Source organism: Balaenoptera physalus, assembly GCF_965194825.1.
Source record: "Balaenoptera physalus genome assembly, chromosome: 4".
Taxonomy (NCBI): Eukaryota; Metazoa; Chordata; class Mammalia; order Artiodactyla; family Balaenopteridae; genus Balaenoptera; species Balaenoptera physalus.
The window spans coordinates 8,349,382-8,372,733 of NC_138891.1; the positions used below are offsets into that span (position 1 = coordinate 8,349,382).

The 23,352-nt window shown below is 40.5% G+C and overlaps 2 protein-coding genes across 3 annotated transcripts in view; one reads left to right on the top strand and one right to left on the bottom strand.

Annotated features, from left to right (window-relative positions):
• The window catches only part of LOC309660575 (uncharacterized protein), a gene marked incomplete at its 5' end in the record, with an annotated part of 88,502 nt that extends 73,301 nt beyond the window's left edge, over positions 1 to 15,201 (bottom strand). Inside the window, 3 exons of the mRNA XM_082461372.1 lie at positions 86 to 148; positions 14,401 to 14,834; positions 15,052 to 15,201. Coding sequence (XP_082317498.1) covers positions 86 to 148; positions 14,401 to 14,834; positions 15,052 to 15,201 — 647 coding nt within the window. The remainder of the gene's footprint in view (positions 1 to 85; positions 149 to 14,400; positions 14,835 to 15,051) is intronic.
• SATB1 (SATB homeobox 1) overlaps positions 15,022 to 23,352 on the top strand; it is a 98,851-nt gene continuing 90,520 nt past the window's right edge. The window contains exon 1 of one of the 2 annotated variants that reach the window (XM_082459277.1): positions 15,022 to 15,207. The gene's annotated coding sequence lies outside the window, so the exon portion shown is untranslated. Of the gene's footprint in view, positions 15,208 to 21,285; positions 21,308 to 23,352 lie in introns of those variants that run through there. The other variant, XM_082459276.1, reaches the window with a different exon arrangement.

Here is a 23,352-nt window from a genome sequence, read left to right on the forward strand (position 1 = left end):
ACCAAAGGACATTATTAATGAATGTCATAGGGCCTGGAGAGAGGCAGGTAAGAGACAGATGGCATGAAGGAGACAGCTAACTCACTTAGGAGGGTTCACGAGTGGGTTCTGCAGCTGAAGTCTTAGAAGAGCAGAGGCCAGCAACATCCTGAAAACCAAATAGGCACATCAAAGGTGACTGTTCTTCCAAATGTATAAATACCAATTTGCATTCTTTCCTCTTACAGGTACTGCAATATTTTACCTGGTAAACACCTGTCAGTATAATTGGCAGGGGGTATTAGAAGGTCTTGTCATTTCATTAGCCATTAAGACAGCTAACAATAAATCCCAGCATCTTAACAGTTGTTTGGGTTTTTTGCTTTGTTTTTTGTTCTGTTTTTGTTTTTGTTTTTATTTCACTGAAACTGTTTCAGGTCATGAAGAAATTCTACCAAAATCTTCCAAATCTTCATATCTTTTGGATCTGACAGGTGGAATAAAGTTTCAAAGCACACCTTCAGGCCTCCTGGGGTGTTCAGTTCAGAAAAATCAAGTCACAACAAATGTCTTCTTTCTTATACAGCTTTCTATTGTCAGATCAGGGAGCTGGAAAAGGTCATGCATCGAGAGGAAGGTGAAAATTGGGGAAGTAGATAAATATTTTCTCTAATTCAGGGCTGGTGAAATTAATGTAATATTGACTTCAATGGGCAGTTTCAATCGCTCATGTACATGTCCTCAGAGATATGACACTAGCGGAAACTGAGCTTCTTGAAAATAAAGAACATAGACGTTTGATTTTTGTCAGTGCTTCTTGGAAAAAATTCAGAAGTGCCTCTTCAACCAATAGTAGGCAGGTTTCTAGAAATCTCTGCATTGGGGAATTCATAGTAAGGACAAAGTACAATCTATATATAGAAGTGAAACTTGTTGCTAATGGGTGTGCTATCTAAGGACCAGTTACAGGGAAATGTCATTTTGTTTGGTCACTAAGGAGCTGTAAAGCAATGAGGTTTGTTTGTAAAATAACAGTAACAATACTAGATGATACTTACATATTTAAGTTCCACACAGTGTTCTAAATACATTTAATTTAATCCTCCTAATCACCCAATGAGGTAAGTACTATAATTATCATCATTTTACAGGATAAACTTAGAAACAAAAGTTCAACAACTTGCCCATGGTCACACACCTAATAAGTGGTGACACAGGCAGCCTGGCTTCAGAGCCCAGGCTCTTACACAATAAACTCTATAAGATTTTTATATATAAATAATGGCATACATTTTTAAATGTAAGGAACCCATATTATTAATAATGGAATATAAGGAACACATATTATTAAAAATTTGAGAAGGTGAGAAATGGAAGAAAAGAAATGGAAGAATAGTGCTACTAACCTCACATAATTGGACTTTATACTTTCTTTTTTTCAATAATTCCTCGTTGTTTCCTTTCCAACTTGTCTTTTGCATGGACTATGTTTTGTTTACTTTTATCTTCCACGATTATTTATAAAACAGATATTCTGTTTCCCATTCAACTCCTACCTATATTAAATTGTTCACAATTAACCTTAAGTGCATTCTTACCTAATGATTTAAAAAGAAAAGCAAAACTTCTAATGCTTTTTTTGTTTTCTCCATGTTCTCTTTTCATATTGTGATCATAAGTTACAGACTCTTTATTAAAAATTTTAAAACTTCCTTTTCAGGATTATTTTATTGAAAACGTTGTTTCTTTAGTAAAAAAAAAAAAATTCTAGCCATTAGCATCAATTCTTAATTCACTTCAATGTTCACTATACTTTATTCATTTATTACTTTGTCTTTACCTTCTATGCTAAATTAGCACTAATCTTTTTCCCTGAAATTTCCTATTCTTGAATTTTTATACTGTCTCACCTCTTAGTGATCTGGAAGCTATCTCTTTGCAATTTTTACAGAAAATACTCTTAGTTGTATTTTTTGACACCTTGCAGATTTAAAAATGTTCTTCTGTTGTTTATACATATAAGCCAATAATTGGGTAGTCATAAAACTTGCAGAATCAAACTTGTTTCTCTTAAAATTGTGTAGAAATTGAACTATGGTCTTAAAAATGTTCTTGTTCTTTATTAGAAATATGAAGGCAATCTACAAGAGCACATATATGTTTTCTTAGATACTTGCAGGAATTTTGTCCTAGAAATTTAAAAATTTACCAGCCTATGACCAGACATTTATTTATCTCTATTCCTTAGTTTTGCCCCAAAGAAATCTTACAATGTCACTGTGGCTTTTATACGTAGAAAGTTTTCTTCTGTTATAACTTTGATTTTTATGTCTGATCCACCTGTTCTATTTTCAGGTGGATCATTTGATTCATAAATTTTATTTTGTTCATAAACAAATGAATTATTTTCATTATTTTATTCATAAATTCAAGAAATATTTATCTAACACTGATAGTATATACTGTGTGTTAAGCACTCTGTTGGGGTAGGATTACAATAAGATGTTTATTGTTCTCAAGGAGCTTACAATCTAAGCTAGAGCTCCATAACTTGCCCATTTTCCTCTTATCCTTTTAACTTTTACTCATTTTCTTTGGATAGTTAGACTAGTTATGAGGTTTATCTTCTGTATCCCTCATTTCTACTTCTGCAAAACAGAAATTTCACCTACTGAATTTTTTATTTAGTCACAATCTATTCTTATTTTTACCTGTTCTTGTTAAATTAAAAACAATACAGTCTGTCCTGCTATATTGTTACAATTGCATTCCTAAGACACCTCGTATTATCAGAAGGTTATTATAAAAAAACAATTATTTCAAGGAGAAAAGGGGCTAGGGGCTAAACAGTTTGAAATGCACAATAATAAAATAATTTTTACTACAGTAATTTTAATAAGTGTGCATTTAAATCTGTTTTTAACTCAAATTACAATAAATTTTTCTTTCAAAATCAATAAATATAGTGCTCAACATTACTGACCAAGTAATATTAGACTTACAATGTAAAGTAAGACCACATTTTAGACAAGGAGTTCTTAGGACCATGAAATAAATTATATTACAGTTTGCAACTATCCAAGGTAAGGAAAGGACTACAACACCAACTGAGCAGCCAGCCATTCAAACAAATCTATTCCAATTATTTTTATGGAATAATTTTGCTTCCACATGTATAACTCTAGTTCTAGATAGGCCATCATGTTAAAACTAACAATAGCCAGTAAAATGCAAATGATATATCTTAATTTATCAGTGGTGTTATCTCCAATTCCATCTACAGAGGAAAAGCTCCCGTGCCTTCAATGTACTGCCATGAAATTCCCCTTTTCTTAGAAGCTTACGGAGCCAGCTTCTAGCACTTACCAAGAAAGCAAAGGAGAGAACACAAAAGGAACAAAGGAGAACACTTTGTGATGCTTGTATATTTCAAGTGATTGGTGCACAAGGCCCAAGAAACCATCAAAGGGAAGTCTTATGTTTGACCATTAAAATGCAGAAATGCAATTCTGCCCAGGAGTAACTTTTACTCTGCTATAGCATAGGAAACTCACAAGGTATGTCAGGGCCAGCAACACTGAAGGCCACAGAAACATGTTACAGTATGAATGTGACAAAGTAGACTCTTCATTCCTTCCAATATCCGGAATATGCTTAGTTCTCATATTTTTACTGTTGATGCATAAAATTCTTCTACAGATGGTTTTAAAGCCTTTAAAAAAGTAATTCGGTGGAAGAGTGTATTCATATATTACAGCTCATTCAGTGTCTTTGCAGAAGTCCCCCAAATTGGAATCTTAAAATATGCATATTGGGATGAAAAAAAAAACCCAGCTTAAAAACAGTTTTGTTAAATGTCTGTTTTTCTAATTCAATGAATGATTTAAAAAATTAACTTCATTGTTTTTTAATTTACCATCTGTTAACTCAATAAATATGAGTTCTTAAAGTTAACCTAATTGTCTTGAAATTTGCTGTTTTTGAAGCTGATTAAAGTTATTTAAATTAATTTTATTGTATATTCAGACTAGAACAAGGCATGTCTGCATTTGGATAGATCTCGGCTAATAATTCACAAATAAATTTGCCCATTTTAAAAATGGACTAATTTTGTTTATGGTCCTTAATATATATCAGTCAACTTGCAGAAATGCAGAGATGCTGAGGTTAGATAACCAAAGACATAGTACATCAATACATCAATACTTGTAGCCATTAAAAACTGACCAAGTACAAAATTTTCATCAACTCTGTCTCTTGTCTAATAAAGAGGAAATGTGGAGTGAATATCAACTAGAATGCAATTTCTTTTCACCCTACATTCTCATAGATGAAAGGAGCTGCTATGTTCTTTAAACATTGTCCTTCCTCTGGTCAGTTTATTGGATTAAGTGTGGTCATGGACCCAAGTGGACCGATCAGACTCTTCCTTGAGAATTGTGAAAGACAGAAAGATGGTCCTGTCTCTGGATGGCTCCATTGGAACATCCATGGCTCAAGAACAACCTGCAACCATGTTCTGCTACATAACTGAGGAGAGGAGCAGTTGGACAGTCATAAGGAAGAGAGCCAAAGAAGCGACATGGAGAAAAAAGATTGGGTTCCCTCTAGCACTTCAGGACTTCTGTTCTGGGAGGCCGCATTGCACCACTGACTTTGGATTCCATGAAAAGCCCCAGTCTGCTTTTCCTTTTTTGCTTAAGCTCAGAGTCAGCTTCTATCACTTACAAGTCAAAATGACTTGAACTAATGCACAAGAGAGGAAATCCTCCTGATGGCAATGATTGTTTGATCATGGATTCCCAGGCTTTACTCCTCCCCCTCTTCCCTTTAGATGAGGAGAAATTTTTTATTTTAACATGTAATTTATCTATTTTTTTCTTTTATGATTATTGATTTTTTTGGCTTCTCTAAGAAACCTTTGTCTATCTCCAACTTACGTTTTAAAACATAAAGCTCTACAAGCTTTAGGGCTTTAGCTTCTACATTTATAGCTATAATCCATTGCCAATGAATTGTTGTGTATGATGTGAGGAAGGGATCAAGGGCTTTTTGTTTGTTTGTTTGTTTTCTCTATGGATGTCTAGTCATTCTAGCACCATGTGTTGAAAATACTTTCTTTGGCACATTGGGTTGCTTTGGAGGAGATGAAAATGGGGAGGGAGGGCATGGAGAGGCCATCTGAAACTAAACAAATGACTTAATAGTAAAATGAAGAGGTAGACATTTTATTTTGCTAATCTTATTAATGAGTTTAAGAAAACATAGTAGCCTCTTCACGTAACAAAAGAATGGGCTGACAGTCCATTTATTAGAATTCACTTTTTCCATGAACTTGCACATAATGCACCTAAAACATAACTGATGACCAATTAACTATTAACTCAGTTTTCTGTTCTATGTTGTTGCCAGCTTAACCCTTTACACTGTCTGTATAATGTGCATCCATTCGTGTTCTAAACATTAACTGAGATCTAGACTAGGACTGTATCCATTAGATGGAACAGACTACATTTGCCCAAGAATATTAAATAAAACCAAACTGAAAACCAATTCAAAGTAGGACATAACTGTTGGTCCTGCTTGTTTGTTTGTCTGTCCCACTTTTTTGCACAGTAACTGGAGCTTTTATTGTCCTTTCATTTGCGTAAGCCAACTTCCAAGTTATCTCATGAAGATCTTAGAATAATGATATTATTGTGTTTGAGATGACCCCAAAGTGTGAATGATTCTCAGAATCCATTGATTCTCAACGTGCAAGTCACAGGTGAGCTGCATATAAATCATCTTCATGGTGCACATAGAAAGTGCTTAATATTGGCCAAAAACGCTGGGGTAAATTGTTGAGGCAACTGGCTCAGGGACTTTGACAATCCTAAGCCCTTCTCAGGCCCTGTTGGGTCACCTGAAAAGTTGAAGGCCTCAATATCTTGGTACAGTGGTCATCCGTTTGTAACAGAGCAGTTGGCTTATTCTCATCTAAGTACTTCTAGGAAATGTACAGTAGTGGATGGAAATCTACAGTTTTGGCCAATAGGCATCCATTTTCCCTATTTCTGGGAAATTATCCCCAATGTATCTTGGAGAACTCCCAGACTACCTGATTTGGGTAGTGTGGCTACACTCTAAAATCCAAGGTGGGCATGTGACCCAAGGCTGGTGAGTTAAAGAACTGCAGCCCCTGACCAGGGTGATCAGTGCAGGTCTGGGTACAGGATGCAATTTGATCCAGTCACAACCAGGTGTAATTTCTGGAAACTTTGAGAAAGAGGAACACTCTTTGTGCTGGGGTTTCTATGTCAGAAGAATGGAAGCCTGGAGGGAGTAGCTTACTCTAGTAAAGGGACAACCAGACTGAGGATAAAGTGAAAACAGAAGAAAAGAGGACCAAGAGATAGTTGGTGACATTATCTGAGCAGCTAGATCTAATTATGCCTAAAGCAGGCCTTACACTGTATTTTCCAATTTATGTGAGTATGTGTGAGAATGTGTATGTAGCAGGGAGAATAAACAATGAAACAAACCTTCCTTTTTGAGTTGGATTTCTGCCCCTTGCAGCCCAAGTTTCTCAAATCAATGTGGATTGCTGGATCCCAGCTTATTTTTTCTACCGAATCTGAATTTATAGACATGGAGCCAAGGAATCTGCATTTTAAATAAGCATTCTATTTAATTCCAAAACACACTAAAGTTTGAGATCTACTGTTCCAATTTGATAGGTTAGGAAACTGAGACTAATAAAGACTAGGTGTCTTTCCCAAGATCATTCAACAGCACATATTTATTCTAGGTAGGTGGGAATGATGGGTGGGAAGACATCAACAAACTAGCTGATTAGTTATAGAATCAAAACTAGAATTCAGTTATGCTCTTGTCTTCCTGGTGACTTTGATCTTCCCAAGCTTCTGCTCTAATACCTTGCTTCCCTATACCAACATATTTTTCATCTAAAATGGGAACATTGGGCAGCATTCACAGTATATCAAAATAGGAGGTGCTTTAATAAACTTAGGTCAGTGTTACTAGAGAGGGTGGTCTGGAATTTGGAAACATTTCCATCAAAGCGAAGGAGGAGAAGAAGCTGTAGAACTAAGCAAATGCTGTCTCCAGGCAGTCCTCCCCACTCCCCTTCCAAGTCTCAAAGATTCTTGTTTTCGTTAAAAATGCTTGCAAGGGGACTTCCCTGGTGGCGCAGTGGTTAAGAATCCGCCTGCCAATGCAGGGGACATGGGTTCGAGCCCTGGTCCAGGAAGATCCCACATGCCTCAGTGCAACTAAGCCTGTGCACCACAACTACTGAGCCCGCATGCCACAACTACTGAGCCCGCGAGCCACAACTACTGAGCCCGCGCGCCTAGAGCCCGTGCTCCACAACAAGAGAAGCCACCACAATGAGAAGCCTGCACACCTCAACGAAGAGCAGCCCTCCCACTCGCTGCAACTAGAGAAAGCCCACGTGCAGCAACGAAGACCCAATGCAGCCAAAAATAAATTTATTAAAAAAAAAACAAAACGCATGCAAAACATTGCGTTCAATTCCAGTGTATGTATAACTGTTTTAAAAGGAAAAGAATTTCTTCCAAAATCTTTAAGTAAAAAAATAAGTACTCCAGAAATAGAGGTCATCATTATTCTCCGGCTTTGTGTGCCCCTGGCACAGCAGCAAATCAACCAGGAGGGACTTGCTTCTACCCCACTTACATTCCAGTCAATTCATTTTCTATTCTTGCTTAGATCCCAGGATTTCTTTTCTACTAGAATCATAATGACAACAACAACATTATGTTGTTGAAGAAGCAATTGTTAGCCTTTATTGAGTACTAGCTGTTTTGAAACCCTGGGCATTTACTCTCTAGAGGAGGTGGGTACAATTATTATCCCCATCATAAGGATGAGGAAGTTGAGGCAGAAAATTAGGAAATTTGTTCAAGGTCATACAGGCAGCTGAACCAGGATTAGAATCCAGGCAGTCAGACACCCAAGGCTGCTTTGCCTGTATCTATTAATTTACTCTGAAATTCACGTAAAATATTATGATTTGCTCATGCTGCTCCTTTGTCTTCAAAACTCATGGAACATATTAAACGGGTGAACTTTATTGTATAGAAATTATACCTCAAGAAAGCTGAGTAAAAAAATGACAATCTGTAGAGCGAGCTGTTGAGAATTTAAAGATTTGATTGCCTGGTGAATTGAGTGGCTTTAAGAATCTGGATGTGCCTATGGGAACAGAACCTACAAGAAACCAATCACATACCTTATGAGAGAATACCTAGTGTTTCTAAAGTTTTACAGGCGTTTATGGGAGAGTGTGGGGTGTTCTTGCAGACTGCTGACTGTGGAATGGCAGGCAAGTATGGTTTCAAAGCAGGAAAGGAGCTGGGAAAAAGGAGGGTTTAGTGCACTCAATTTTTTTAATTGAAAAATTAACATCATTGAGACAGTCTTAGGCACATGGATATAGGACAGACTGAGTTATAATATACTCTGATGGACAGTCATAAAGAATTTGGCTTTCACTAGAAACATACATAAGCTATACAAATGGGTCTCTGTAGTTCCACAGAGCCTGAGAATACAGTTTTAGGGCCCAGTACAAAATCCATCTGTTTAGCTGGCATTCCTCAATAAGGTGGAAAGATCAGGAAGTTTAGTCCCAGACAATACATATTCTGATGTCTGCTGATCTTTGTGTCCCGCACTGAATGATTTACGCATTTTAGAAATCCAATAATATGTATCAGAGAATGATACAGAAAAATTACATCTGATCAAGAAAAGATCATTGTGCATCCATGTTGCTGCAAATGGCATTATTTTGTTCTTTTTTTATGGCTGAGTAATATTCTATTGTATATATGTGCCACATCTTTATCCATTCATCTGCCAATGGAAATTAAGTGAAGTAAGTCAGACAGAGAAAGACATATCTTATGATGTCACTCATATGTGGAATCTAATTTTAAAAAATTATATAAATGAACTTATTTACAAAACAGAAACAGACTCACAGATTTTGAAAACAAATTTATGGTTACCAAAGGGGGAACGTGGCAGTGAGGGATAAATTAGGAGCTTGGGATTAATGTAGACACACTACTATATGTAAAATAGATAAACAACAAGGGCCTACTGTATAGCACAGGGAACACTACTCAATATTCTGTAATAACCTATATGGGAAACGAATCTGAAAAAGAATGAGTATATGTATATGTATAACTGAATCACTATGCTGTACACCTGAAATTAACACAACATTGTAAATCAACTATACTCCAATAAACTTTTAAAAAAGTCATTAAAAAAAAGACTGTTTTGCTCTTGAAAAATAAACAGTCTAGCAAAGGAAGTGTATAACATAAGGAGTACTCAAAATATGTGCCCCCCTTCTAAAACTTCAGATTTCTTCTCTTTCATTCATTAGCTCTGCAAATATTTATTGGGTACCCCCTATATACATGGGAAGTTGTGTCCTATAAAATGGGCAGTGTTATAAAGGGCTTTGCATCATCGCTCAGATGGTTATGTGGTATCAACTAGACCCTCCCGGCTCCAGCCTTTTCCTATCCACTCTGCCACCAGAGTGACCTTTCTAAAGAGATCTGATGGTGTTACCCCATCCTTACAAGCTTTAATAACTCCTTATCTCATGAAGTAGGAAACATGCGACTGACTGGGGGTCCTTAAGCTGATTTTGACCTGTAGATGTTTTCCCCCCACATGTGTTCTTTAAAATGTGGATAAGTCCTCAACATTTAAGATTTCAATTTTTCATAGCAATCTGAATCAGTAGCTTCTCTTTAAAAGCTGGAAGATCTGACACTTGGTGCCATTGGCCTTCTCCATTCCATTTAGGCAGAAAATCTCTCTCCTGCTTGCCATCGTCCCTACCAATGCTTATGGTCTCAACTCCATCTGCTTTGCTCATTTACATTCGTGCTTGGACCAAGGTAAATGTAAGAGTTTGCAATCCCCTGATGGATGGGATAATGCCTAAACTCTATAGAGTATGTCTTCAAGGTCCTTCACAATTTGAAGCTCTTTGGTTTCATCCTTTGCAAAGACCCCATGTCCAAGCCACACTGAATTCCCTGTAGTCCCCTAAATGACAAGCTTTGTCATCCTCAGTGCCCTGACTCCTGCTGGACTCTGCTTGAAATATCTTCCTTCCATCTTCCTTTTCTGCCTAAAGGAATCTCATATATCCTCAAGACTTAGTTCAATTCCTCTATGGAACTTTCCTCAATCCTGCCGGAGAGTTATTTGCTTTTACCCAAGTGTTCCCATAGCACTTTGTGCCTTTACTAGCATTGCAATTCTAATAGAATTCAAAATTCAAAATTCTTTCTGCAACTGTCCAATTGGAAAATGCATTTCTTGAAGAGGAGGACTCTACCCACCTCTGTATCCCCAACCCTTAATAGGGTGCCCGGCATCTAGTAGGTACACGATGAATGTTTACTGAATGAACAAAAATATGGATGAATGAATGAACGAATGAATATTTCCACGAGAATTTTTTTGTGTGTGTCACAAGATTGTGACATTTAAAATAAGGGAAGTAATGACTCGAGATCAAATTTCAAAGTTTGATAATGATCATGACATCTTCTGATAACAGTTCGAGACCAAATTTCAAAGTTTGATAATGATCATGACATCTTCTGATAACAGTTCTTAAAAGTTCCTGTTCATTATACCCTTTCCAGGAAAACAAGTCTTGAGAAAATACAGTGTATATAATATTAATAAATGTATAAAGAGTGACTTAAAATTGATAGGGAGCCACATTTTGGTGGGGGAGGGGTGGGTTATAGGGCTGCATTCAGAGAGTGGATGGTGAAAGAAATCAGAGCATGTCTCCCTTTAAGCTGGTGGTCTCTTTGGCAGCGTTTACCCTGAGGAGTGGAACATTTGGGCCACAAAGTGGCAGGAAGAAATCAGTTAGCTGGAGGCGATCATGTGGACACAAGTCACTATGAATATATCAGTTTTTCGAGCTGTGTACCATAGTTCTCCACTTTGGGGCACAAGGTAGGCTGCTCTCTTTGGCCTTGTTGTGATGATTCCAGGGAGCCATGTCATCAGTCTTGGACAATGAGTTGTGAGTCCAAATGATGTGTGTCACTTCTGGCCGCAGCATTTAAATACCAGTACGAGACTCTCCAGAGTGATCTTTATTTTTACCATAGCAACATGAAACATTCAAGGTGGCAACTGTTCCACCTGCCTGCGACCCTAAATGAGGAGACGTGGAACAGACCAGTAGACCTGCAGTGGACTCATCGCGTAACCGAGAAGACAACCTTTGCCATTATAGGTCATTAAAAATTGGGATTGTTTGTTACTCTGGCATAACATAGCCTATCCTGACGAATACAATAGATTTGCTCTGCTTTGCAGCAGGTGGCAGAACTAAGACTAAAGGCTGGAAGTATTAGGAAGACCGATTCTGCGCAATTTAAGAAAAAGATGTCATAAAGTGTACAAAGCTGGAATTAACTACTTAGGATGTTATTCATTCACACAGTGTACACTGAACTCTACTCTGTGATAAGTATTCTGTAGATAAAATCCTTGCCTCTATGGAGGTAAGTGGTGAGTTTCCCTTCACTCAAGATGTTTGTATTGATGGCCCCTAAAGTTTTCACTCAACAAATCAACTTTAAAAATGCCTTCCAACCTGGAACTTCAGGATGTCTATTTCCTCCAGTCTAAAAAGGAAAAAAAATCTATTTAAAAAAAAATATTCCTTTGACTCAAACCATTTACTGATCTGCCGAGTTGTCTTTTCACATTATAATGTCATTTTCCCAGCAAGTAAGTTCCTTGCAGGCCAATACTGTTTTATTCTTCCTTTGCATCTTTCTCATATTATTTAGTAGGTAATATTTTACTGTCTGTTCTCCTAGGAAGATAATGAGCTTTTGACACTAGCTATTATTATTGACCAATTGATATGTTTCAGATTTAGTTGTCTTTCAACCATTTAAATTAGGTTTGGACTTGTTAAAAAAAAAACTAGGAGCACAAATGTATTACCCTAATAACTTTCAGGCAAGATGATTTTTCCTTCTGAAAAAAAAAGCCTTAGCCCTGTACTATTGAATTTGTGCCCAATTACAATATTTCATTAACTTCTTAATCCAGTAAGTATTTAATGTATTCCTACTATGTGCCAGGGGGCAGGGTTTACATAGAGTTTACCAAGATATGTTATTTCATGCACTGTACCCATCATTACATAATTCTATATTAAAACGGTGCCTATGAGTTCTCTGTAGAAGACTATTTCCCTGGGGGAAAGCAAATTCAAAAGGTTGGGGCAAAATGTTCCCTTGGTTTAATGCAGAGGACCATATCACACCTTAAATTCTGGGGGCTTGGTTGATAATATGGGGGAGTAGATGAGTACGTAAGAGTGTGTAAGGGAGGAGAAACAATCTTTTTTTAATATTTCGATTTCTGCTAAGCTTCATTTCAGGCTTTCAGAATTGGAGAATCAGCTGCCTGCTTCAAGAAATTGCTAATAAGCAGTAATTAAAGACTGAGAATTTATTCTCTCCATTCCAAACCTGATGTCATTCCCAGATGGAGATACTGGTACTAGTTAGGCAATTCAGCATTTTGGTAAATGAAGGCAGGAGGATTTGGTGTCTCTTGGACCCTGTGGAAACAGAAAGTGGTCCAGGAAGGAAAACTTGTGTTTTATTTTGTTTTGCCCATTGCAATCATTTATACCTTTTTGCTTTAGAACCAGAAGCTGAGGTGGGCACCTGTGTCTTAAAAAACACCGAGGGGCTAGTTCTCTAAAAGAACGCTAATTCATCAACTTTCTACATTCTTATGTCTTTGGAATTGTCAACTCTGCATAAAATGACAATCAACTGAAAAAGACGGATAAATTCCAGTGAATTCAATACCCATTGATAGAAAAGAACAGGCATATCAGAAACCAGAGTGAATACAGGCAGTATTATCCTTTATTTAGAAAAACCACACAAAAATACAGCACAGTTGATGTGCTGTCACCAGGACTTGAACGTAGAATCAATCACTGCGTAAAAGGTAAAATAAGAGGGCACAGATATCAGGATTTTCCCAGCGTGCTTTATTCATAGACATCTGACAGAAGAGGACCTAACAGAGCTTTGAGGAAAAACTGAATTCTCAGCCCACTGCCACTTTCCAGGAACTTCACTTCAAAACAGTGCTCTGCGCTGGCGGGATGGAGATCTTAGCAATCTCTCTCCTGCTCCCATAGTTTCCTGCTCTCTAAATACAATTATTTATGGGGTCTTAATAAGAGAGCGAGCCTTGTGTGAAAGGAACTCAAAAGTGCAGCTTCTAAAAATACACCGAGGCGCCTCTACCGTCCTTATTGTTACAAACTGACGTTTTGCAGTTCGAGCTTAACGACCACACACACACACACACACACACACACACACACACACGAAGAGAGAAAGTAAAGACTGTGTTTTTTCTTTCTGCGATTCTCTTAACTTTGAGTAAACAGTAGTAATTTCCTATTGTCATACTCAGTGCGCATTTCCCAAAGACAACACAACACAAAAGACCTGTTAGCTCCCTTAGAGCTGGGGGTAAGAACGGCAGGAAAAGAAAGCAAAGTTGACCGTGTTCCAGTTTCTCCTTAGCCTGGGGTCCTGAATCTCCAGGCACCCAGATCTTGCAGAGGTGTCTGGAGTTTCACTCCCCTTTTGGAAAGGTTTCCTCGCCCCTTCTCCTCTCCGAGTCCGCTGTCATTTAATCCTCCTCACTCGCCCTTTTTGCTTCCCGCTTTTTGGAGAAATTGGACCTCAGTTTAGGCGTCTTTTGCCAATGGGTTGAAAAGAAGTACAGCTGCTGACGGGAGGATATTAAATAAATGAGCAGGGGCGCGGCGTGGGGGGTCTGCAAGAGGGCCCCCTCCTCCTCCTTCCGCCACGTGCTCCGCAGTTGGGGTGCAGCGCTCCTGGATGGGGTGCTGAGCGGGGCGAGGGTGGGGTAAAGAGAGGTGCACCGAGCAGGCTGGAAGGGAAGGAGGCCCTCTAGGAAAGATCGTCTCGACCGAACACTGACGAGAGAAAAAAGCTGGCCCACATGCCCCTAGTGGGGAGCGATCCACCCCACGGAGGCTGGCTTGGGGCGGCGGGGGGGGGTGGTGCGTCGGGGCCTCTCACCTGACTTCCTCCTCCGCTGGCACACAGCTACAATCATCCCCTTCCCGCTCCCCGCTCCCCCCACCCCCCAGGCAAAAAAAAGCCCAGCCAAACAACGAACAACAAGAGGAAGCCGCAGGCGGCTGGAGGAGGGGTGCGCGCGCTGGGGGCCCGGGAGAGGTGAGGGGGGGTGGTTGGCGGGCGTCAAGAACCGCGCCGCGCACCGCCACGCGCTCCCCCAGGCGCCCACACTTACCCTCGCGGCCGAGGGTCCGGTCTCCGGCGCCGATTGCAGCGCGCGCCCCTCGTCCGCCCGCGCCCCTCCGGCCCGCTGCCCCCCACACCCGGGCCGGCGCGCTGGGAGAAAGCCTGGGAGCGGCGGCGGCGGCGGCGACTCGGGCTCGGCTCAGCTCGGGCTCCAGCGCGCCCAGTGTCGCCGGCGGTCGCCGAGGCTCCACCGCCAGGGGGAGAAGCCGGGGCGGGTGCTGGGGAGGCGGGCCGGGCCCTCGCCGCCCCGCCGGCCAGCCCGCGCCGCACACGCTCCTCGGCGGCGGCGGCGGCGGCGGCTACGCGGGGTCCGCCGAGCCCCAGGGCGCCGCGTGCCCGGCCCGGGAGCTGCGGCTGGATGCGCGCCCGGGTTGCTGCGGGCTCCCGCGGGGGGCGCCCCGGCCGCCCCGGTGCGCCTCCAGACTGCGGGCGCCGCGACCGCCGAGCAGAGAGCGACTCCCGCCGGCCCCTTCCCCCTCCCGCCCCCGCCGCCGCCCCCTCCCTCCCCCCGTTAACATCTCCTCCCTCCCCCCCCTTCCTTCTCTCGGCCCCGCGCGCTCGCTAGCTCGCTCCTCGCCTCTCTCTCCCCTTTAAACGCCCACTTCGGATGGGAAAAGAAGACAACTTAAAGTCAAGTTGCAATTAACTTCCGCGGCAGCCGCAGCTCCGGCGGCGGCGGCACCAGAGGCAGAAGCCGCCGCCTCGGAAGTCCGACGCCGCCGCGCCCGCCCGGGAAGCCGCGCCTGGTCTCGGGCCGCGCTCGACAGCCACCGCCGCCCCCAACGCCCATGCCTGAGTGAGTTCTGCTCCTTTGCCTCTCTCTCTCTCTTTTTTCTTTTTGGCCCCTACTGTTGCCCTTTTATCTCTGTCTTTCTTTTTTCGGAATCGATCTAAACTTCACCGTAGCGCCCACCTACCCGCGGTGCCCGTCGTTGGGGCGACTCGGCTCACCTCTCGTGGGCGCCCGGGGACAGCGGTCTTCCGAGCCCCTTCTCTCGCGCGCGGCCGGATCCGGAGGGGTGGCCGGGAGAGTGAAGGAGAGCACCGGGACGGGGGACTTGAAGATGCCATTCGTTCTTTCTCGGGGTGTGGACACCTTCACACACACCTGCCCCACAGACCCTGGCTGAACAAACTCCTTCAGGTCATCGGTAGAACCCCTTTGGGAAGAGAAAAGGGGGATCGAAAAGACCGAAGGAAGCACACGGGGAAAGGGAGACCCTCTCTGTGCGCCCCGGGGCCGGGCTGGCAGAAAGGTGCCGGGCGGAGTAGGCTGGGGAGTGGAAACGTTCCCCCGCCGGATCGCAAGTTAAGCTCAGCATCCTTACCCGGTCCATCTGCGCCTTCCTCCGCCCCCCGCCGGCGCGGCTGGTTGGGAGCAGTGGCGGAGAGGGGCCTGGGAAGTTTGTGGCAACTCCTCCATCCCGGGAGCCACTCGGGCCCCGGGGTGCTCAAGTTGGAGCCGGGAGTTTGAAAGGGGCGGCAGTCCGCGTTTCGAGCCCTCGCCGGTTGTAGTGAGGTCGGTCCTGAAGGCGCTGCTGGAGGGAATGTGGGTTTGGAGTTGGGCTGGAGGCCGGAAGAGGTGCTGCCCTCTTTGCAGAGACAGAGACATCACAGGTGCGGCCTCGGGGTCCGCGCCGTGTCTCCCTCCTGCGGCCCCGACCCGAGCGTGGCGGCCTTCTCTGAGCGCTCCACTACCGAGGCTCCCGAGGCGGCGGAGCGTGGGTTTGAACCACCACGATGAGAGGGACAAAGCAGGCGGGTGGCAGGTCCGGGGAGTGACAGGCGCGTACCGGGGAAATCCACTGAGCTGGACTCTTGGGGGCGACCCCAGAAGATGGAGAGGGGCTTAGGGCTCTTGCTGGAGATTTTGGCCCTGACCTTAATTAGAGCGTAGCAAATTTCACTTACAAGAGTCAACCACCGGATCGCCTCTCAAAAGTGCTCCGGTTGGCAGCTTGGACCTCTGCGCCTTTCCTGGGCGAACTTTCTCAACAGCATTCCGGATTTCCAGGCAAATGCTGTTAAGACTTGGACTCCACATGGTTGTAAAGAGACAGAGAAAAGCGAAAGACGTCCTGTTCTCAGGAGAGAACCTTTCTGCCCCGACTGGCTGGGGTTCCACCCTGGGAGGCCAGGGGACCTGAGTTTCCCAAGAGGACAGAAGAGGGGGTAAGAATGAGTAAAATGCGACTTGCTGGGTGTCAGGATTTGTCCTAAGCAGTCCCTGAAATCTACCGTGTTTGTGCTGCTGACAGAATAACTCATCCCGCTGAAACTTTCTTGAAATTTACACCCAATCTAAAGTGGATTTTTCTGAGATGTCAGGAATTAAGATTTATTCTGTCGTCAAAAGTAGCTGGGGGAAAAAAAAAGTAAGACTGGAGAAAGCCAAGGTTGAGTTGTTTGCTCTAAAAACCTTTAATCTGCTGTGTGGTACTCGTGCTATGATTTAGCAGCGGTCCTTTATTTCTATTGCATATTATTTTAGTAGAACAGTAGTTCATTCGTATACTGGCTGCTCCAGTCTGCTGGCAAACATTAGCATTCAGGCTTACATTTTTGACAAATGTGCAGACAGGAATAGCATGAATAGGCATCTTAAATATTAACAACCTAAGCATCTGTTGTGAAACAATTTTAATATATTTACTCTGTTTTTCTCACATTGTTAGAAAAGGTTATAATAAGCGCATAATTTCAACTTTAGTTAGCAGAAGTAACTGGCTGTATCTTTCACTACCTCTCCAAGTGTTTAACACAATCACCAGACATAAATACTTTAACTAACTCGGTTAGGCACATTATTAAATACACTTTAGACAATATGTATTCTATATAAAATGTAACAGTAGCAAAATATGTATCCTATTTGTGCACATTTTAAATGACTATGCATTTTATAAATGTACCAGGCATGTTTATTCTTCATCTCCATTTGACACTTATTACTTCATATTTTTCCTAATGGAAACAATATTTTAAATGTAGAGTCGTTCAGTCATATGTAATACATAATATGTAAACAGTAGCTATAAAATACAAAGCATTGTTAAATTTGAGTATGGCTACATGTAACAAGATTATACAAGAGAAATAAGAATCACTGCACAATTTTGTATTCTTTTCTAAATAATGAATACAAATGATGGATGAAAAAAGAACAAATAGGGATTTCCTTCCTAAAGTACTAGTGACTTAAAATGTGTGGGGGGTGGGTATGGGGGGACAAGGGGGGGATGAAGGGAAGAAGCAGGAAAAAAAAAAAAAAGATCAGCAGAGAAAGAAGACTTAAAGAACTTCCAAAAGTCTGAATAGTTATTTCCAGAATCAATGCATTCTTCATTTTCCCACAAGCTGAAATATGTAATAAATAATAGTTCTTTGTATGTAAAAGTATTCCAAAGGAATGCCTTTTGTTCAGTTGTTGTAATAAATTAATATATTCTTTGGTTGATAATCTACAAAAGGAGTTCTTTTGTCTCTCAGCATCTTAAACAAGAACAACAACAAAATGAATAATGGTTTATTTCTGCAAAGAAGTCTGTTGCCAAGCTATATGAACCTGCGATTGAATAAGATGATGTGCTGAGTGATGGTTAGGCAAGTCTGCATTAAATTAGCAAAGACTGAAATATCTGGGAGAGATTTTTGATGATTTTTTTTCATGTGACAGGTTGCGGGTTGTAAATTAGGCCTAAAAGGTCAGGTGACAGGCACCTGTTCCTCATTATTGTTAAAATCTTTTGGTTACAAACACTGTTAAGCTAAATACAACATGGATATACAGCAGGGACTCTCTAAAGCACTCTGGTGGTTTTTCATCTGCTCTGTAAATTTCCAAAAGGGCCATACACAGATATGCCCTTTACACAAACACATCTTTTCTTCCAAGACGTGTTGTCTCGGATGACTCTTGTGTCATATTCGTACTTGGGACTGATGAAGTCTATAAAATAAATGCATATGACCGAATCGATCTTCAGACTGTCTGGACCTGTTGTAGTCAGATGCAAAAATATTGGGTTTTTTTTGCATTTGACTTTTACAGTCCACTGATTAATGATCAGAATTTGTTCAGGTTTAAATAGAAACCTCCCCAAATTACCTTTTATACTTTTTAGATAAGGTAAGTTCTCATCTTAAATGATGCCAGGAGATATTTTGCTTGGTGCTTATGTATAAGGAGAACATGAGTTGCTCTATACTGTCAGAGCTTTGTGGTATATAGAAAATGGGAAGAAAACCACATTTTACATGAATGCTGTTAGGAAGGGTATCATCATTTGCTCTTTCTACTTGCCACTTCTCTCAGGGGAGTTCAGTAATATTTTGATTAGAATTAAAGAATGTGATCGGATTTTTATGAATCAATGAACCTTTAGATAATTCAGACAGCAGAATAAGCATACATATTGAACAGGCCTGAGTAGCACAAGGTTGCAAAATATGAAAGGTGCCAGTTGCTTTTAATTAGCAAAGGAGGAGGATTTTGAGTAAATTCGGTAACTGAGATGATTAAATTCTCTATTTAAATATGTTCTTTGTCTTTTTTGGTTTTGTATAGTTTCTGCTTATTATCTTAAGTAGTCATTTTTAGCATTTGTGATCAGATTACAGAACAGTCATCCTTCTTGCGTTTCCAGTTGGTTTTCAAACTCCAAAACTCTGGGATGCTTTTAACAAATTGGTTTACATTTTGACAGAACAGAGTTAAGTTAATTAATAGATCAGGCACGAAAATCCTCCACGGTAGGGTGTATTTTCTGGTAAAATGAAAGTTATGTTTCAGCACGATGAGCATCAGGCTTCAGTAATCTGTTCCTCGTGTGGAATGAACACTTCCTACTTCAAGCTAGCAGGCACCTACTGTTTATTTACGCTGCATTAAACTGACAGCTCAGCAATCAGAGGAAAAATATTACTTACTTTCCTGAAGTAAATACCAGTTTATAGGTTAGTGCACGTATTTATATTCCTGTCACCACTAAATAACGGCTCTGTCTCCATTTTAATATCTACCTGTACTATAATCCACGGCTTTAGACTCTTCCTGGTTAGGGGTAGGGGTCGAGAGGGGTTTTCTTATCATTTCCCAGTGGCTGAAGTTTTAAAAGGAGTCATTTTATCTTCTCATTTTTGTCCTGCGAGAATCAGTTGAAAGGAATATTATACATTTTTCCTTTGCATACTTCAACTATAATATCCAAATCCCCAAAGAATCCACATGCCACTTAAAATAGTCATCTTAGAGCAACCTCAAGACAAATATGTTCAGACACATTCAAGTGTACATTTGCTAAATTAAACTCTCTACAAAGTTCCAAAGAGATAACTTCAACTGTTTGATTTCTTAGATAATAACTTTGATAAAGTGTCTTCTATTCCAAGCCATAGATGGAATGCTCCAGTTTTTAATGGAGGTCTGCAAATATGAGTATAAAGTGGGACACATTGATTGATTGATTAATACTGTTAACTTTCCTCTGAAAATACTCTTGCCTCCTTTGTCTTTTTGCTTAATCTGCCAACCTTGAATTTCAACTTTTTTACAATACTAAATGCATTTGTTGTTTTTCTTTTTAAGTTGAAAGCCCATTCTCTTTGGAGACCCCTAGAAACTTCAAAATACTGTTAAAGTTGAATTCCAAAACTTATTATTAACTTGAGAAAGTGCTCGTTTTCGAGTATGCTCTGTAAGTAGCTCTTACACTCATCCTGTACACACAGTTGTTAATCTCTAATCACATGTTCCATTGACATCAGAGCAGAATGTGGTCTTAATACAGCATGTAAATCAAATCTGTTACACAAGGTTCTTCTCTTTCTCTCCCAAAGAAAAAGTGTCTACTATGGTAATTTATATATCATTCCTAAGTGTTATTCTCAATGGTAAGTCTATTTCAACTTGATGTCTTCATAGAGTGTGATCAACACATTAACACACATTATTTAGTACTTTTGAACTTATGCCAACGGTACCTTTTGCTGTTTATTTTTTTTTAAGTCTTTTTTAAGATCAGATATTTCATTTCAGAGTAAATAGATACAGATTGTGTGTATATATATTCAGGGTGAGATTTAGTAGCATAGCATTTCTCCAGCATATTGGCCTATTTTTATTCTTTCAAGTTATTCTGTATCACTTCCACAGTTCTTGCTGTCTGAAGGTTCGTAAATAGAAATTCTCATCACCTCTTTCAATGGACTCTCAAGGATGTAATTTAGCTTATGCAGTGATCCAGTTTAGTTATGAGAGATGAAAATTAGTTAACCGGTACCCCAGCATTTATGTCCCTAGATTCAGCTGAAATTTATTCAGTCCAGTTATTTGATATTTGGTAGTGAAGTGTCTTGTAATCAAACATTAAGAGTTGGTTCAGTTTCCAGCGGAGAAACGATCTTGCTGGATAAAACATTTAACTGTGCAATATTTTATTACACTCATCACTCATTTGAGAGCCTGCTTATTGTGGCACGAGTTTTTGCTGCACCTTAGGGGTGCAGGTCCCCCAAATGAAGCTGAGATGCTTGCAGAAGAAGCAGATGTCAGGCTGCACTTGGTCCTGCCTTTGCTAGGATGTCTGTGGACCTGCATTTCCCTCCACCCCTTCCTCGGCACCCCTTCCCCCCAGGTGTGCAGGAAATGGAGGGCGTTGTACCCGGTGAAGTGGGTGGACTCTACCCAGAGCTATGACCTGATTTGTGACGTACCCTCAGAACTGCAGTAATGGTCCAGCTGCTTCACAGGCAACTGGTAACCACCTCATTTGGGGATGCTTCTGCCTTGCCAGCAGCGCCAGAGAGAACTTCGTCATTGTCACCTCGTCAAAGACTACTTCTTGAGAGCTCTTTTGTAGGGCTAGATTCGGAGAGCAGCCTCTGATATTTGGAGGGTAAGTGGCAGAAAAGTTCCTATTAGTTCCATATGGGGAATCAGGGCTATAGCCACAGGGAGAGACCAGCATTTAGTGTCCAGGGGGTGTTTCTGTGTTGGGATGTTGCTTTTTCTCAGCGAGAGATGATTTGGGACTAGATACCAACAGAAATTCTGCAGTGTGAATTCTACTGTGGGTGGTGAAATGTGGTAGAAAGCTCCCAGGAGAAATTAGTAGATCTTCTTTCCCTGAGATATTTAAAGAAAAGGTAGACAGTAATCTGTGAGAGGGGGAACTCTTTAGATGCAGTTTTCCAGGAAGCTGGGCATATAGTAGAGTTGATTGCTAGAGGTTCTTTTCTAGTCTTACTCAATGGTTTCTGATATGCCGTTAAGAGCATGCAAAAGACAATTTGGCCTTTTAATGTTTATAATGTTAAGGACTTTAAGGTAAAAGAGGTTTTCTGTTGTAAATATTTTATTGTAATAAATACTGTAAATAAAATAGAACCTAGTATATGCAGATATCTTTTAAACTTGAGATAGTCTTGAATATAGTGTGCCCATAATTAGCTGTTTGATGTTGAATGCAACTGAGTTTTCCTGTTCCAGTGAACCAGACAATGGAAATCACTGGGGATTAACAACAGGGCTATGTGATGATTCTTGATATAGCAGACCTTTTTTCCCTGTTCACTGATAAAAATATTTTATCAGTAAAGAAAGCACTCAGTTCAAATGCTTACAGTTTTAAATTTTAAAAGAATATCTAGAATTAATAAAATAATCCAAGTGTTTCTCACTATATTTTCACCAACTGAAATAAATGATACCTAGATGTTCTAATAGTAGACAGATTTCTCCAGGCTGTGAGAGGAAGGAACAATATTTTAATAACTATGCTTTAAAATTTTTTTCTTAGAGGTGGGCTCTCTTTGGGGTGGTTTAAGAGGACTCAAAAACAATTTAGAACGTTATCTTAAAAGTTTAAAAATGACAGTCTTACTTTGTAAGGAGTCATTGTATTTTAATAATACTGTACACTTATTAGTGTTATTGGAGCAGTAGACAGTTAATTACAGCCTTTTCTGAGACATGTTAACTGTATATTAACAGTCATGTTAAAAAAGAATGATGTATACTCTTACATACAAGCTGCTGCTTGCTAGACGCTTTTCAAAAGAGTCTTTTAGAATGTATGGAGTCAGATTTTGGGTCCAGATTATCAGAATGTTTTCTGCTAAAGCAACTTTATTTTAAAACTTTTCACTGGGATGTAAGATTTTCAATTTTCTTCTTTTTTTTTTCTTCTCTTTCTTTCTTTCTTTGTAATTAGCATTGGCTTGATCTCTTTTGCCAGTGGCTTTAGAAATCAGTGTCCCTCAGTAGTTTTAGCCTTCCCACATTGTATTTTGAGATGCCTACCTTTTTGTTTTGTGATGACTTTGGCCAACAGAAGCCATTAAAAGCTTACTGAGTTGATTTAGCACCTCTTGGTACTACTCATTGCCGAATCGTTTTAGTCACTGTTTCTTGAGCCAAGCTATGTTTTCCTACAATTCTCTGTAACCTGGTATTTAAGATACATTTGAACAATTGATCGTAGCAGTAGTTCTAAGAATATTTTATTTTCCAAATCTAAAGCCTGGGTTTTTGCTTTGGCTTCTGGTATGGCAGAACAATGCGTGACTGAAACTAGTGAGGTTTAAAGCTGGACTGAGCCTGCCTTAGACACTTCTATCAAATTGGTTAACTATTTGAACTCCCTTGGTTAATCTGGATATGTTGACCTTGTAACCTTGTAATACAGCACTTAAAAATGCACTAGGATTCCCACTTTACAAATTTTTAGGTGCTGCCCTTATTTATTTCTACAAGGTATTCAACTACAAGGAAAAAATTCAATGTAAGGTACATGTCTGTGTTATAGAAGACAGTAGAAGCTTCGCAGTTAGCGTTCTGTCTTGCGTGGAGAGCACTCGTTAAAGATTTGCTAAATTAATAATAAAATAGTGAATTTAGCTTGTGCTGATATGGTTTAATGGGAAAAGACTTTTCTCTCTA